The sequence below is a fragment of the Nilaparvata lugens genome, chromosome 7 (genome assembly GCF_014356525.2).
Source record: "Nilaparvata lugens isolate BPH chromosome 7, ASM1435652v1, whole genome shotgun sequence".
Taxonomy (NCBI): domain Eukaryota; kingdom Metazoa; phylum Arthropoda; class Insecta; order Hemiptera; family Delphacidae; genus Nilaparvata; species Nilaparvata lugens.
The window spans coordinates 42610362-42626082 of NC_052510.1; the positions used below are offsets into that span (position 1 = coordinate 42610362).

The 15721-nt window shown below is 34.7% G+C and overlaps 1 protein-coding gene across 1 annotated transcript in view; it reads left to right on the plus strand.

The window, feature by feature from the left end:
- The window catches only part of LOC111052254 (striatin-interacting protein 1), a 37544-nt gene continuing 21823 nt past the window's right edge, over window positions 1-15721 (plus strand). Inside the window, exons 1-8 of the mRNA XM_039432812.1 lie at window positions 1-219; window positions 2317-2433; window positions 2872-3033; window positions 3725-3846; window positions 4854-5029; window positions 7768-7932; window positions 9716-10135; window positions 11337-11491. Of these exons, the coding sequence (XP_039288746.1) occupies window positions 118-219; window positions 2317-2433; window positions 2872-3033; window positions 3725-3846; window positions 4854-5029; window positions 7768-7932; window positions 9716-10135; window positions 11337-11491 (1419 nt within the window). The 5' untranslated portion in view covers window positions 1-117. The remainder of the gene's footprint in view (window positions 220-2316; window positions 2434-2871; window positions 3034-3724; window positions 3847-4853; window positions 5030-7767; window positions 7933-9715; window positions 10136-11336; window positions 11492-15721) is intronic.

Sequence of the window (15721 nt, forward strand, 5' to 3'; positions counted from 1 at the left end):
AGGTCGATGTCGATGGTGGACTAATAACAAAGTAAATAGACATAGACAAAGATTCTCAAATCTCAAATTTGTAGATAGTTTTGTAATAAGAATTCAATTAATAATCAGCATAAATAAATGATTAATGTCATTAATATGGACCGTAATGGTAATGGAAAAAGAGGAGTGCTAAATACTAGGAATCCGTATGGTGGAAAACTACAAAGACAAGATTCAGATGTGAGTATAGGTTAGAAAATGTTTGAGTTTTTCCAAATAACTACATTTTGAATAATATTTATAATTTTAACTAGCTTTTTATGAAAAAGTAATTCAGCATTTCCAAAAATCTATTTCTATTTTTTCTCAATAGTTTAATTATATTTATTAAAATTTGATGATTTTGCATTTGATGTTTAGTGTAGGTTATGTCAGGCGTAATTATTATTATTGAAGGAATAAAGAATCAACATCTTTGATTAGTAGAAATTTTCATTTGGAGGAAAGGACAATTCAGTTGCTGGTGTTCCTGTTATTGATATTAAAAATATCAAATGTAGCACCGTTAAGCTATGCAATAATAACTTGAGTGGATTTTAAATAGCCTAGTAGCCTACCAAAACATTGTCATTTAAAACCAAAAACGTAAACTTCCTAACCTACCCTTTTACTATTATCAAACTGAACCTTTCAAGTTCTGGACAGGTCTATGATTGATGTATTAATAATAGAGATACCAGATACAACAATGTAGCGGTTATTTGAATCCCATTTACTAATAGAGATTTATTCAAAACATTACTGCTTGTTGATTGAGTAAAATATAGATTATATAAACATCTAGACTCCATAGAGGTTCTAGTTTTTTTCAGTAACATTTTATGGAGCAACCTATTAGTATCTGCGTACCTACTCTTACCTAGGCTACATAATTATAAAATTGTATCAATAAATATGTCAGTCCCCAAAAATTCGGATGGCTTAGACTACGCTTTCGATTGTTATTATTATTTATTTGAAAATTTACATATTTGAGGGCACCAGGAACTGAATCCCATTATTGCCCTCATAACGCACATTGAGCATACAATTTGAAAACAATACATTAAAATGAAAATAAAATAACTTAACTAATATACTATTGAGTTTTAGAAAGAAACTGAAAACAAGATACAAAGAAAGTAGTAGAAAACATTGCAAATATGAAACTTATAGTAGCAGATAAAAGAAGAAGAAAAACGTATGCAACTAATAATGAAGAATTTAAGAAGAAAAGAAAAATAAACAAAGAATAGAGAATAATGGAAACTCAGCAAATATGAAACTTACAGTTAAAACACTAATATATTAGGCCTATGTAGGCTAAAGATAATTATGTTAGTAGGACAACTGTTGGTATGAACCTATTGTAGGAATAAGAGCAATTAAACTGGAAACATTAATAGTATAAACTAAAATGATATGGACTATGAAGCAACAATATTACCAAAAGAGTTAAAAATAATTCCACTGTGGCCATCAAGATCAAAGACACTACAATCACCTACAAATGACAGCAGGCCATAAAACCAAGAAACCAGAAGATATAGAAAAAACAGAACCATAACAAATATATAGGAAAGGAACAAGGAAAGAAACATAAATCATATTCAAGTCCCGCCTGAACACACTGTCTGAATCGAAAAAATCTAATACATTATTAATCCTCTTGTATAATTGAAGAGACCTATACAGGGGAGCATTGTAGCCACTGACCGTTCCACTTCTGATAATATCAAAGGTGGGATGATTTCTGGAATTGAACGCAGGAACATGGAACCTGATCAATGAGAACAGCGAAGGAGAAGAAAATCTACCCCTTAACAGACCATGAACAAAAATCAATAAGTCTCTCTCCCGTCGTAATCTTAATGATACAAAGTGAAAGGTCCCTCTCAAACGGTCTGTAGGAAAACCCAAAAGAACAGGATTGGCCGAAGCGCTTGTAATAGAGAAACCTCAAAAACTTATTCTAAACTTCCTCAAGACCATGAGTACACAAATAGTATAAGGGTTCCAAATCACAGAGCAATCAATATTCCAACACACTCCGGAACAGTGACACATAAACAGTACATATTGCATTAAGGCTGTTGGAGTTAGCTGTATTCCTCATAACAAAACCTAGCATTTTATTGGCTCTAGCTATGCTATAGTCTCTTATGCACTGTCTCTTATGGGTTAAACTATAAAAACGAAATAGACACCCTAATGGTTGGGGTTATAATAAATTTTGTATATCCTTGTTTACTAGAAAAATCAATAAAATGTAACAATTACCTTATGATGTTTTTCCAGGGAGAACTTGAATCCACCGATTTGGAATTCATCTATGATGATGCCGATAGTTATACCAACGAAATCGCTGAACTGTATGGATACACCGAGCAGCCAGAATACCAACTCAACGTTAAAGTTAGTAAAATAAAAGTTATTGTAAAAACCAATTACACTTTTACATTGAAAAATTGAATCAGTAAGTTTCTAGTTCAATTTCCTTCACCACAGTCGACTGACTGAAGAATCGTCGATCAATCGCCTTAATTGTCTATAGCTTTTTGTAGCTTCAATACCGCAGCTCTCAGTAACAAAATAGCTATTTGTGCAACTTGTGTGCAAAACAGGTTATTGCCAAACGAGATAGAATTTGTTCAAGACAGAAATCTATCGAGTCTGGCAGAACGTTTGCACATTAGTTGTATTGTTGCGCATTCATTTTTATTTATTTGCCGTAGATATCGTACTCAGTTTTTATTTTCAGATAGAGATAATCTGTATGATGAGAAATTATCATGTGAAGAATAACTTTAGGGTAAGTTTACTAGGCCCAATTGAAAAAAATTTTGGTTACAGGCGTTCGAGGATCAAATGGAAATGTACAAACACAGCCCATCCTGGCAAAAACTCGACCAATCCCAGAAAAGATCAGTAGTCTGCAAGCTTCTTGACCAATTAGAAGTATCCAATAAGACGCTTAGAATGAGAGCCGGCAGATGTTTCCTGTATCTTTTACAGGTGAGTTTTAAAAACTTCAATTCTAGAAAATATAGATTGATAAATACAAGGTTATCATCAAGGTTATCTATCACCTGGAAAAAAGGTTATACTTTGAGAGGTGTTTGCCAATGAATTTGTCTATGCTGGGCAGGAAAAATAATAACATTGGTTTTCATGGAAGAGTTCACATATTGACAGAATGCTCTTCGATGTGTGAACACTCTCATAAGAAACAATGGTTCTTATCCTGCCCGACTGGGCAGAATTTTAAAGCACTCTTTTATTGTTACATCCAAATTTAGGTATCTTCTTACATGATGAAAACTTGAAAACTCAAGTTTCTGTGTAGTAGAAAAGCATATTCTAATATATAATCTTACTGATTGCAAATATGAGAATAACTCATTAAGAATAAAAATCCGGATTAAAGCTGTCCCAATCAGTTATTCATCAATTCAATTTAATTCTCATTATTCAATAACAAACTAATATCAATACAGACCATGATTAATATAATGCATAAAATTATAAAGAATTACCTAGCCAAAACTAGTTGCTTGGTTGTCCAATCATCATGTAGCCTAGTAAATAAGAGACAAAATTGTTCACAAATTTCTTGTTTGCTAAGTGTTACTTATATTATTATTGTCTTATCACCTTATTATAGCTATTATCACACCTTCATTACCTATTGTATTTTTTTTTGTAGGGGTGTTGGGCAGAGATGCAATCAGACAAGGAACAACAAGCTTGCACTAAAGAAAATGCTCTTCTCATTTATGAGCTGGGAGTCTTCCATACGTTCGTCGACCTGCTCAACATTGAAATTGAGTAAGTAGCCTATGTCACTTGCAATAATCTCATTCGATTTCATTCAAGACTTGACGAAGTCTATAATATCTCTCACACATTTATTGGTGAAAAGTTTCATACGGGAGCTCCTCCTTCAATTGTGTAACTAAATTTATCTATTAATATGCATGAATGATGTTTGTAATTTTTACTATAAATACGATGACAGTTTGAAAAGTCTCCGACCTAACCATGAAGATAACAACTCTTGTTAACAAAATCCGGTATATTTTTCGGTTATATTTGTCTATCAATAGTTACTTTCTGGAATTTCAGCCATTTTAGACTCATAGTATTCAAGTAACAGCCGTTTTAAGTCCAAGTTGGGTGCTTCGTCTGCTCACATCAGGCCAAAAATTATCCAATTTCAACTTTTTTGGCGCTTCCAGGCGCAAATAATATGAATTTTGGCGTCAATTTATTACTTTGTTTGTTATTTGGATGCATTACTGTAGCACAGAACTTTAGAATCAGTGGACTTTCTCTTGAGTTGGAATTGAACTAGTTTTGGTCTGATGTTTTATTTACTTTCATTCATACAGGCTTGGAAGCAACAGGATTCCACAGCCCACAACTGTTTACGATTCAGAGCTTAATAAATAAAATTCAATCTACAGTAAATTATGAAAATGAATGTTAGCAGACGCGGCAACTAAAACCCGTCATTGCATTATTCAAACGACCGTAATATAAATAAAGACATCCCATGCAAAATGGCTGGAATTACAGTGAGTAACTATTGAAATATAACCAAAAATATACATAAGTTCTTGTTCATGAGGGTTGTCATGTTAATGTTTAGGTCAGATACTTTTCTAACTGCCCTCGTATTTCCAACCCCCAACACATTGACCATTTTACTTTTTTCATCAAAATCTGCTTATTGACTTTTGATAACACATTGCAACGAGTCCATTCAATATCAGTTGTATTTTATAAAACATCTTATCCAATAGGTTTATCTATTAATTGTTATCCGTTTACAGGAACAGTTCAACAGCAAATACAGCCATGAGAAAACTGGCGGTCAGCTTGGCCGACTCGCTCGATCTGCGAGTCATTCTCAGTGTCATCTACATCATCGTCGAAGTGTTCAGGAATGTGGCTGATGATGACACCGAACAATGGAAAAAGGCCAAAGAGAATTTCAAACAAGATATCTGTGAGTATTTCTCCTCCACCTATGCTTACTTGAAGTTCGAGACTACGGCCCGTCCCCGTTGATCAAACGTTTTATTAAATTCAACCGTGATCAATTGCTGATTAAAAGCGTCATCCGCTTCTCTCATTGGTTCTAGTAGCATCAAGTTACCATTCAATCACGGTTTAAATTTTATAGAATTTTGTGCAGCTGGGACTATTTACAAATTAATATATGTATATCATTTCCTGGAAGTCCCATATTCATTTATTCATTTAGCCTATCTATCAAAACAATATGAAACAAGAAACAAAGAAAAAGTCTAAAACTAGTCTATAATGTAATATTATCATCTTTAAGTGGTGTTCACATCAAACTCGGCAGCTCTGCAGAGTCTGTGGATGGATGGATGGAAAAAGATCTGTCGCCGGCTTAAGCAATGCAGGTGTTCACATCGTCCACTGTGTATCTGCCAATATCTGCCAGTCGACGTTCCCAAGAAAACTCTTCTGGCATGCAGATGTTTTCGAATCGCTCTTTTCAGCAATTTTCTCCAGGTATCCGAGTGGACGTTTCCGATAAAGATCTCTCATCAAGAACCTAAATTACGTAAAAATGGAGATAGAAGAATTCTAATTTCAGATTCGGATTCAGCGCCTCGAAGTTAATAATTTGGCTCGCGTTTGCTTAAAAAAATGAAAAATGAGGAATCGGCAGAGATTTTAAGCCTTCTAAACATTACCTAAAACACTTGACAGAGAAATTTGCTCAGAACAAAGGTATTTTTATTATTCTAAAGTTGGTAGCCATGCTATTGAAGTGGAAATGGTTTTCAATAATGAAATATGATCCAAGTAATGTATGATTTATTTTAACTATTCTGCTCTTTTGATCTTGCCGACTGGGGCTGACTGTATCAAATTACATTTTTCCACTTATTAGTAGAATTCAATGAAATCACTTTTCTGACTCATTCAACTAATATTCAACAAGAGAACTTCACTTGAACAAAATCAAAATCAGTCTGCTCTGTTTCCTTGGCTGTAGCTGACCGTGCTGTGCCTCTAGTCACTAATTGTTGAAGGTTAACTTTGCTCTTTAGGGCTACTTGTATGTACAATAAAAATTAAAAATTGTAGCACTCAATTGATATGTATTTTAACACATGTTTTGAACTCCTAAGAGTCATTTTCAGTGTGAATCACTTGAGAATGACTGAAGATATCGAAACATGTTGTTGTAAAATATATATTAAAAGGGCGCTATGAATTTCAATTTATATTGTTATTAAAAATTTACAAGAAATTTATATTATTCACAACAATTCACGGAAAATATCTGTTGAACTGCTGTCTTGCAGGCTAGTCAGCAGTTACTTGTAGACTGCTGCAATCATTATGAACTAATAATACCCAATTAATTCAAACAATCGAGAAACTCACTACGTAGTACTTAAAACTACAATACAGTGGAAATATAGGAAAATTTAGACAAATATTACTCCTGAAGTATAGATTGAGTATGAGAGTGATTGTATATAATTTTTCTATCATATAGCAAACGATGCAAAAAAAATGTTTCAATAATATATTTACTTCTAGCATATAATTAATACAAAGATAAATGAACAGTAATATCATCACTATTTTGTCTGCACCTTAAGCAGACAGATAGTCGTTCTCTGCTACTTATAGATTCTCTGTAGTTAGTATCTTCTTTTTCAATTTTATCATTAATAAATGATAAAAATTCACTGAATTGGTCCTTACTAAGTCTGAAGTACCCCCTAAATGTGTCTTCATCAGCCTGGAGATCTCGCATCAAGTGATGGAACTCGCCATAAATTTTTATTTTCTTATTTCTTGGATGGGTGCACCCAATGAGATCAACGTCAAAAGAAGATCATCGTCACTGCTACATCATCGGTGCCCCTGTTGAGCCAAGGAACACTTTTATTAAATGAATTCCGTGTATTAACACGGCACATATTGGTTTGACATCATCTTCCCTCGGCTAGAGCGCAACTGAGAGCAGAGCGAAAAGCTCTGTCGGCTCACAGATGTTTTTTGATGTGAACACAAACTCTGCTCAGATATCTGTGCTCTGCCACTCTGCAGATCAAAATAGGTTGGTCTGAACAGACCTTTAGACGATCAACTTTGAAGATTTTATTAAAATCCAACATTTAATACATTTTGAAGATTGCATTAAAGTACCAAAAACATGATGGAGATGGAAAAATATTCTTAACTACCCATCCATGAAATTTACTTGTCAAAAATTAACGTAATATCCAAGCTCTACGTTATGATAAAATGCTCCTGATGTCAAATATGCTTTTTTCAGCATGTACTATAGCAAAATGCTCTTCATGCTATATACAATATGGTATTCATCTAAACATCTCAGTCATGTTCATCATGCTCAATATCTTGAAGACTGATATCTTCATGATTCTAGAGCCAGCTTTCCAGAAAATCTCTGTTCTGCTGGGTAGAAAAATACTAGCTCTTATGAAGGGTACATTAGTTCGTATGGGTGTGTTCACAAATTTTCATTCTGCACATAAGTCAACACTTCCTCCAGAACTAATGGAGCAAATTCTCTCCCTATCAGATCATATATAGCCTATATTGGAATGCAGGGATTTACGTACATTGTGCTCCGATTAATTTAATCTATTATTTAATTCTAACTGCATTAATTTGTTCTATTCCAATCGAAGTGAATAATTGAATTGTGTTTTATTTTAATGGCAGCAAATCCGATTGGCGATGAACTAGTTGCCGTGAAACTGTTTGGAATGGTGACCAGGTTCTGTGGGGGATCAGCTCCGCATTTTCCCATGAAAAAGGTTCTGCTGCTGTTGTGGAAAATCATTCTGTTGTCACTCGGTGGAATAGCTGTTCTGAGAGAATTGAAAAGTGAGTTGCCTTCTTTTAGTAGCACCGTCAAGTATTTCATTTACTCTGCGATAATTCTGAAATTTTTTATTTACCTTTTTTTATCCTTCGTACCTTTTCGCTTTCCCTAGTTTTTATCATGAGATAAAAATGATGTTAATTTTTTCATGGGATTGATAGAAATACTCAAAATTATAAGTCCCAATACTAGTGGGACAGAATGCAGGGTTGAATTATTTATTTAGTCCAGAAAATAGTAAAGTTATGCCCGAAATTCATGTTAACAGTAACGATTCTGTTTTTCAATAGAAGAAGATGGAGATGAGAAACTTTTATGTTCTTGTGCAATTTGAGACTCCAGAAGCATAGAAAGTATGAACATTTTTGATGAAAAAAAAACAAGCACTCAAGGCTTTCGATTAGTGTATTTTTCCAATTGTGTGTAATTTCGATAGTTAAGACAGTAAAATATTATTAGAAAAAAAGATAAGAATTTAAACCAAAAAACTACTACACGCCAATCCAGTCGCATAAAGTGTGCAGATTTCTTGTTGTCAGTGAATATTCAAGTAATTTATTCTCTTATTAGTGCAATTTCATCCATACATTTAATCAAATGGCTAAATGATGTAAGCCTAATTCATTTGCCTTTGCTTTAACCGGTTTATATTATTGTTATATTTAAACTATTGGTTAACTTGGCCTGACTACCTCGATTTTTATCAGTACTTTTGTTCTTTGAATTATATTCAGGATAGATTATTTTTTGTGTATTTTTTAGTTCTTTTTATTTTTTATTGTATTTCTTTTCTCAACTATAATATATTTTATCTATTGTCATTATTATTTATTAAGTTAAGTTTTGCTTGTTTTGAACTGTCCTTTAGTTCTGTCAGTGATGCTCCTGCAATGCGAACGTGACCTTGTCATCAAGGTCTTTGCATGCAGTATTTTATTTCGTGCATTAATTATGGTGTATTTTTGTAAAACAGAGTAGCTGTGCTAGATTAAATTTCATCATCCTATAATAAGAATTAATACAATTAGTATTATCAGCAAATTTCATATTTATTCAGTTGAAAAGTTGTCTTAAGTATTGTTTTATTATTCTTATTTGCTATCTTCTTTTTTTAGTTTTGTGTGCTGTTCTGTTGTAAATTGGATGCGAAATAAAGAATCTTATCTTATCTTACAGTACCATTGCATTCTTAATCGTTATCACATTTCTTATTCTAATTCCCTTCAACACCGTAAGCCACTTCTTTTATAGTGCCATACAATAAACATACCTAATATATTTTATCTATATCTTTATCTATCTAATTCAAGGGTCAAGTCATAAAAATAGTATCGTAATTGAAACTGAAGCTTCACCAAAAAGTTATATTCTCTGAAAACATTTCAATAATTCGTTCATGCATATTTCCGTGTATCCCTTTCTCTGTTTCATCAATTGTAACGATGCAATTCACATTTTTTAGATGGGACGCTGTGTGCCCCTTTATATGTTCCATAAAGTGTAACGATTCAATTCACTTTTCCAGATGTGGGACGCTGTGTGCCCCTTTATATGTTCCATAAAGTGTAACGATTCAATTCATTTTTCCAGATGTGAGAGGTTGTGTGCCCCTTTACATGTTCCATAAAGTGTAACAATTCAATTCTCTTTTCCAGATGTGGGACGCTGTGTGCCCCTTTATAGGTTCCATAAAGTGTAACAATTTAATTCACTTTTTCAGTTGTGAGACGCTGTGTATCACTTTCTATGTTTCATAAAATGTAACGATTCATTCCTGTTTTTCAGACGTGAGACGCATAGAACACGGTCTGCCGCCGTTGGAAGAGGACACGGTGGAAGTGGCCCGCCACATGCGTGCCTCCTCGCCACCAGCCAGCGCTGCCGACCTCATCGAAACCCAGAGCCAGAAGCGAGGCGGTCTGGGGGGAGTTGCCGTAGGAGGAGGAGGTCGACCCCTACGCCGCAGTCTCATGAAGCAATCCTCCCTAGACCACGAAGCAACACTGGCCATGGAGTTCGAAGACGATGGTGGAGGAGAAAGTGGTGGGGGAAGAGGAGGGGAAGGGGAAGAGATCAGGGTTGTGATTGGAGGCGAAGGCGGGGGCGAAGGAGGAGAGGGGGAAGAGGGTGGGGGTAAAGAGGGGGATGATATGCCGCAACCACCTTCCCCTCCGCCGCATAGCGATACGCCGCCGCCTATCCGGAGTGAGTATCACGAGAAGTTTGAAAATATTTATCGAATATGTTCAGTAATAATATGTCTGGGGATCATCAATGATTGTAGTTAGTAGAAAACAAGGTCTTAAGAGACAGGTCAAGACACGCGGCCATTTTGTTTCTTTTTGAAAAGTTTGTTTACTTGCTGCTATCCTGAGCTAATGAACAGCTTAAGTGTTATTAAAAATATATTCTATTATTATAATATAAATATTTTAGTATATTTTGATTTAATAACATACCGTAATATGGAATAGATATCATAATGAATCTCGCTCGAAAAATTAAATTGGTGTGATGACCTCTATCATCTATAGACCTTGGTGGAAATCAGTAGCTCACAGAGCCAAATAACTATTGAATAAAACTACTTTCAACAATATTGTCACAATCAGTGACAAACAACGGAAACTAGTTTCTCAAAATGCTTTACTAAATAAGTGGTTGTCTCACTAGTGATTGTGTTTCACTACAATGCACTTAGGAAATCTAACGAACCATCAAATCTATAGTCTTAATGGTTTATCAAATTAAAAAGTTTCCTAGAAAACGTGACTGAGGGAAGCATATTAAAGAATTTGGCTGTAATCTTGTTAGTGGACTGTCTACATGAATAATTCTCAATGGAGCAATGAAACAATTTAAATTGTCAAGTAAATGAGTAACGAACAACATGGTATTGAATTTGATGGTAATGGTGTTGGTTGACCATTTCAATATCGATCTACTGAATTGAAGTTGTACTATATTTCAGCCTACTTTGTCCCAATTCATAAGTTTTACTGTAATAGTTTAGATAAGCCTAAAGCTGTTGCGTATCAGCCTTGTAGTTCCGTGTTCGCACCCAATAGTTTTCAACCATATCACTGTCGTATTATCGGCACCCTCCACCATCAAAAAGCCATACAAATGTTCTTTCAATGTAATTGTCTACTGTTATACTGTTGACTATTTGCTGTTTAATAATTTACCGTGACATACTCAGCATTTATTGAAGCTATTTTTATTATTTTCTTAGATTGTGGTTTGAAGAATAGTAACAATAATTGATCACAAACAGCATATATTATTATCCTAATTTGAGTTTCTTGGAACATTATTTTAGTTACAATTTTATGTTTATTAAATTTTAGCGAAAATTGTTTATATAGTTTTATCACATCAAATTGATTCTTTTTGAATGTTACAGAACTGCCATGGTTACCGAAAGTGAGACAGAAGGATCTGGATATTTTCCTGGAGAATACCAGAGTGAAATTTGTTGGATTTCCCCTGCAAGGAGACCGAGAGTCTCTGTTTGGACTGCCTCAACCCATCCATGAAGGAGTCGATGTGTTGAAAAGAGTGAGTTTTCTCACTAAAAGTCAATAAATTTTCAAAAATATCATTAGTGGCGAAGCTGAAGGGGAATCTAAGAATCTGAGACTCCCCAAAATTAATTACGATAGATGTGAATATTTTTTTTTTTATTAGCACGCATATAAATATCTTTGCAAATTTGGATAAAAGTTGGCCAGACCGCCTAACAGACTGTTATGTGGCTCCCTCTATCTGGCCGACAGTCGACTGGCTATTCATTCACCGTGGTGAGTCTCGTACTTATGAGACTCCTACTTCATTCATAATGGGCGTGGCGTATTATATGGTTGCTATGACAACGTGACGTAGCACCAATGCTACATAGTAGGGCTTGGAGTCTAGGCTCCAAGCTGTGTTCATCGATCGAGTTCCATATCGAATTGATATTATCAATGTCTTGATCTCGATGTATCGAACAGTCGACAACGAAGCAGTCGATGCTTTTCAAAAATTTGAAGATTTCAAATAAATCAGTTGGTTTATGGCAAGGATGATCGTGGAGACGAAAGAATAGGCTATCCCATTGTTACACTCTGACGCCACTTTTTTCCCGCGCTAGCCATCTTGGATTGACCATAATTCAAATTATGTCATTCCAATTTATACATTTTCTCATCATTATTTACGAATGATTATCATCAATGGTTCTAGTTAAAAATAAGTCATAGGCCCTAGGTGTTCATTAAGAAATAATATTTTCAGGGTATTTTTACTTTACGTTACGATAGTTCTAAAGGATTCAAAATAGACGATAAGCATTGATGCATTAATACAGTAATGTTCAAAAAAGCCAAATGATTTTTTTCAAACTAGTTGATCGCTTTGTAATGCTAATACCATTTAATGTTTGAAGTATGATGTAGGATAAAAGAAATAGGGAGACTCACCAAAACATAAAATATGTTTCCAACTCTGACGAAAATCGTTGAGTGTTATTGATGCTAGGATTTACCAAAGTCGGTCAAATAAAATCTGACAATGTTCGAAACATGCACTGGCTCATACTGGACTGGAGTAAATCACCAATAGGTGATTTTGTTTTGTCGATGGGATTACGAACCTATGTTTATGTTCTCAACGGATTTGAACCTGGGCCTCTGAATCATAAAGCTAGCATCTAGTCCAATCGACTACGCCCACTCCATATTATGTTCAAAATTCAACATACTTCTGTGCAACTGAGCATAATGTGTTATTCAATGAAGAACATAGGTGTAGTTTGTACTGTAATCTTGACTTACCCTACTTCAAAATAATTGAACTTAACCCCTTTTCGATTCTGCATGATACAGTATACATTTAAAACGTTATAACATAGAATAAAAAAACACTACATCAATTATTGCAGATTCACAATGAAAAATATTTGGCTACTATCATAGAGAACAATAGCATATTTTTTTTCATTAAAAATCAATTAAATGAACACATTAGCACAAATTTTAATGCTATAACTGCAGTGCAAGTGCAATGTTTTGGTCAAATCAAGATTGCCGAAAAGATGCGCAGGCTAAAATGCGCGGAGACAGCCAAACTTTGTTTTGCTCACTCCACGATCCTCCTTGGTTTATGGATCGTGTAACGGTAACATTTGGCGCGTTCTTAACCTAAAACTCGGTTTCGGCGGTTTGTTCTCGTTTACTCATAAATAATGAAATCAAATTTTTTTTTCAATTTCGAAATTTTATCTTCAATTTGTTGTTGAACTTTCACCATAATTTTTAACTTCTCAATAATTAGGCTATGGATCAGTGTAATGATCTGGTGAAGTATTTGCTTCAAAATCAGTTTTCTTCTCTATCTTTTGAAGAAAAATGTGCTCTGAAAGACAAGCGGCCACAACCATTACTGAAAATTGTTCAAAAAGATGGCAATCAAGTAAGAACTTTTCAGTTCTAATGGTATAAGAATTATCAATGACTTACGGCAAGTGTGTCAGACTGTAAATTCTATTATTATGATTGTGTGTTATTTGGGGGTGATAGTGAATGGAATCAGTGTCCTTAAAAACTTTCATAGGAGAGTACAAAAACATCAGATTTCTAAAAGACATATTCTAAATAGTGAGCGTTTTCTTCTTCTTGGCAGGAATAGAGTAGAGCATGCATTATCAGAAGCAGCACGTCTTGCAGATGTGAAACATAATGAGGTAGTTACACATAATCTACGGATTGCTGGTAGATTAGTTCAAGTGGTTTGTTTTCTTGGTAAACAAGAACTTCCCTTCCGGGGGCATGTTGAGAGTAGTAATTCTGTGAATAGAGGCAACTACCTTGAAACTCTTGAACTGCTGGCACAAGAAGAACAATAATTCATGAGAGAGCATCTTGGAGCAGCATCAGGATTTAAAGGAACTTCAAGTGAGATTCAAAATGATATTATTGACTGTGTGACACAAGTGGTGAATGAAGAAATTCAAAAAGAGCTTTCAACTTGTGAGTTTTTATCGGTTCAGGCTGATGAAACATTGGACGTCTCTTGTCAGACACAAATGAACATTATACTCTGTTATTGTGTAAATTAAAATGTTTATGAGAGGTTTGTTGGTTTTTATGATGTTTCGAAGTGCTGCTGGTCTAGCAACTGTAATTTTGAATGTCTTGAAGAAATGGGGTGTGGATAAAAAATTAATATGTCAGACTTATGATGGTGCTTCAGTAATGGCCGGTTCTAAAGGGGGTGTGTAAGCGATTATAAAGCAAGATTGCCCACTGGCAATGTTCATACACAGCTATGCCCATCAACTTAATTTGGTTCTCTTGTAAGGAGCAAAAACTATAAAGAAAGTGCGTTTCTTCTCATATGATTTGACTGCCTTCCATACATATTTCAGCAAATCTTCAAAAAGAACACAAGTGTTGAGGGATAAAGGGCTTCATCCTGAATCCTGCACAACGTGATGGAACTTTCACTCCAGGGCAACAATGACAATTTCATCTCATTTCAAAGGCTTGAAAGAAGCTCTTGGGCAAGTCATTGAAAATGATGATGAATGGGAAGATGATTCATTGAATGGTGCCTTAGGACTTGTTAAGAGATTGGACGACCCAAACTTCCTATTTCTCCTTTGCTTTTTCAATAAAATTTTCAGTTTCTCTGACCATTTATTCAAGGTGTTGCAACTGAAGTGTACATCGAATGTGAATCATGAGATAAAAGAAACAATTGAAAATCTACAGAACTTGAGAATTGAGGAAACAATCAATGAATGTGTCAAATCCAGCATAGAGCTCAATAATGAAGTGACAACAGAAAAATTTGTTTTGCCAACCCTAAAAGCAACTGCATATGGAATAGTTGATACCATAGTGGTGCAGATGGAAACAAGGTTCTGTGATTTTGAGAACTTTCACTTCGCAGAATTACTGAGTGAGAGTCAGTTTAGATCCTACAATGACAATTTTCCAACCTCCAAGTTGGATCAGCTCTTGAAAAATTATCCTTTCTTTGATAGCGAGCAACTGAAAAATGAACTTCTAAACGTTTACTCTGACAATTCCAAGCATCTACCCCCACATAAATTGTTGCAGTATTTGTTGGATAATGGTCTGGATCCTGTTTATGAACAAACTACTCGTTTAATTCGTTTAGTTCTCACATTTCCAGTGACAACATGCTCCAGTGAGAGACCAATGAGTGCACTAAAACGCATAAAAACATTTTTAAGAAATTCCATGTCCAATGATAGACTCGCCAACTTGAGCACACTGGCAATAGAGAAATAAATCTCTCTTGCACAAACTGTCAAACAGCCAGAGCTTCAAAGACCGAATTATTGATGTCTTTGCACAGAAGAAAGACCGGCGCATAGATTTAATCTACAAGAAAATTTAAGTTAAGCTTTAGAATTCCTAGACTCTCCTTCTAGTTATAGGTAGCTTGCCACTGAATATCATCAATCAATAAACTCATTATATCCACTATTCTTCTAAATCCTACAATTGCAATATGCACTTATTAAATTAAAACTCCAAATATTCCCAAACTCCTCAGTCTGTTTCTATAACGATTTTTTTTGAATTTCATACTTGAAAAAGATGGTTCACACAAGTAAGTACAGCTGAACAAGTCTTTCAACCTCAGTGCAACTTGAATAATATTTGGGTATTTTTCTATGGGGACTTGAGGCAAATATTTCCAGTTGTAGAAAGTGATCTGAGAGACAGATTACATTGAAAATCCAGAAATTCCATTTCAACTGAAGCCTGATCTCCA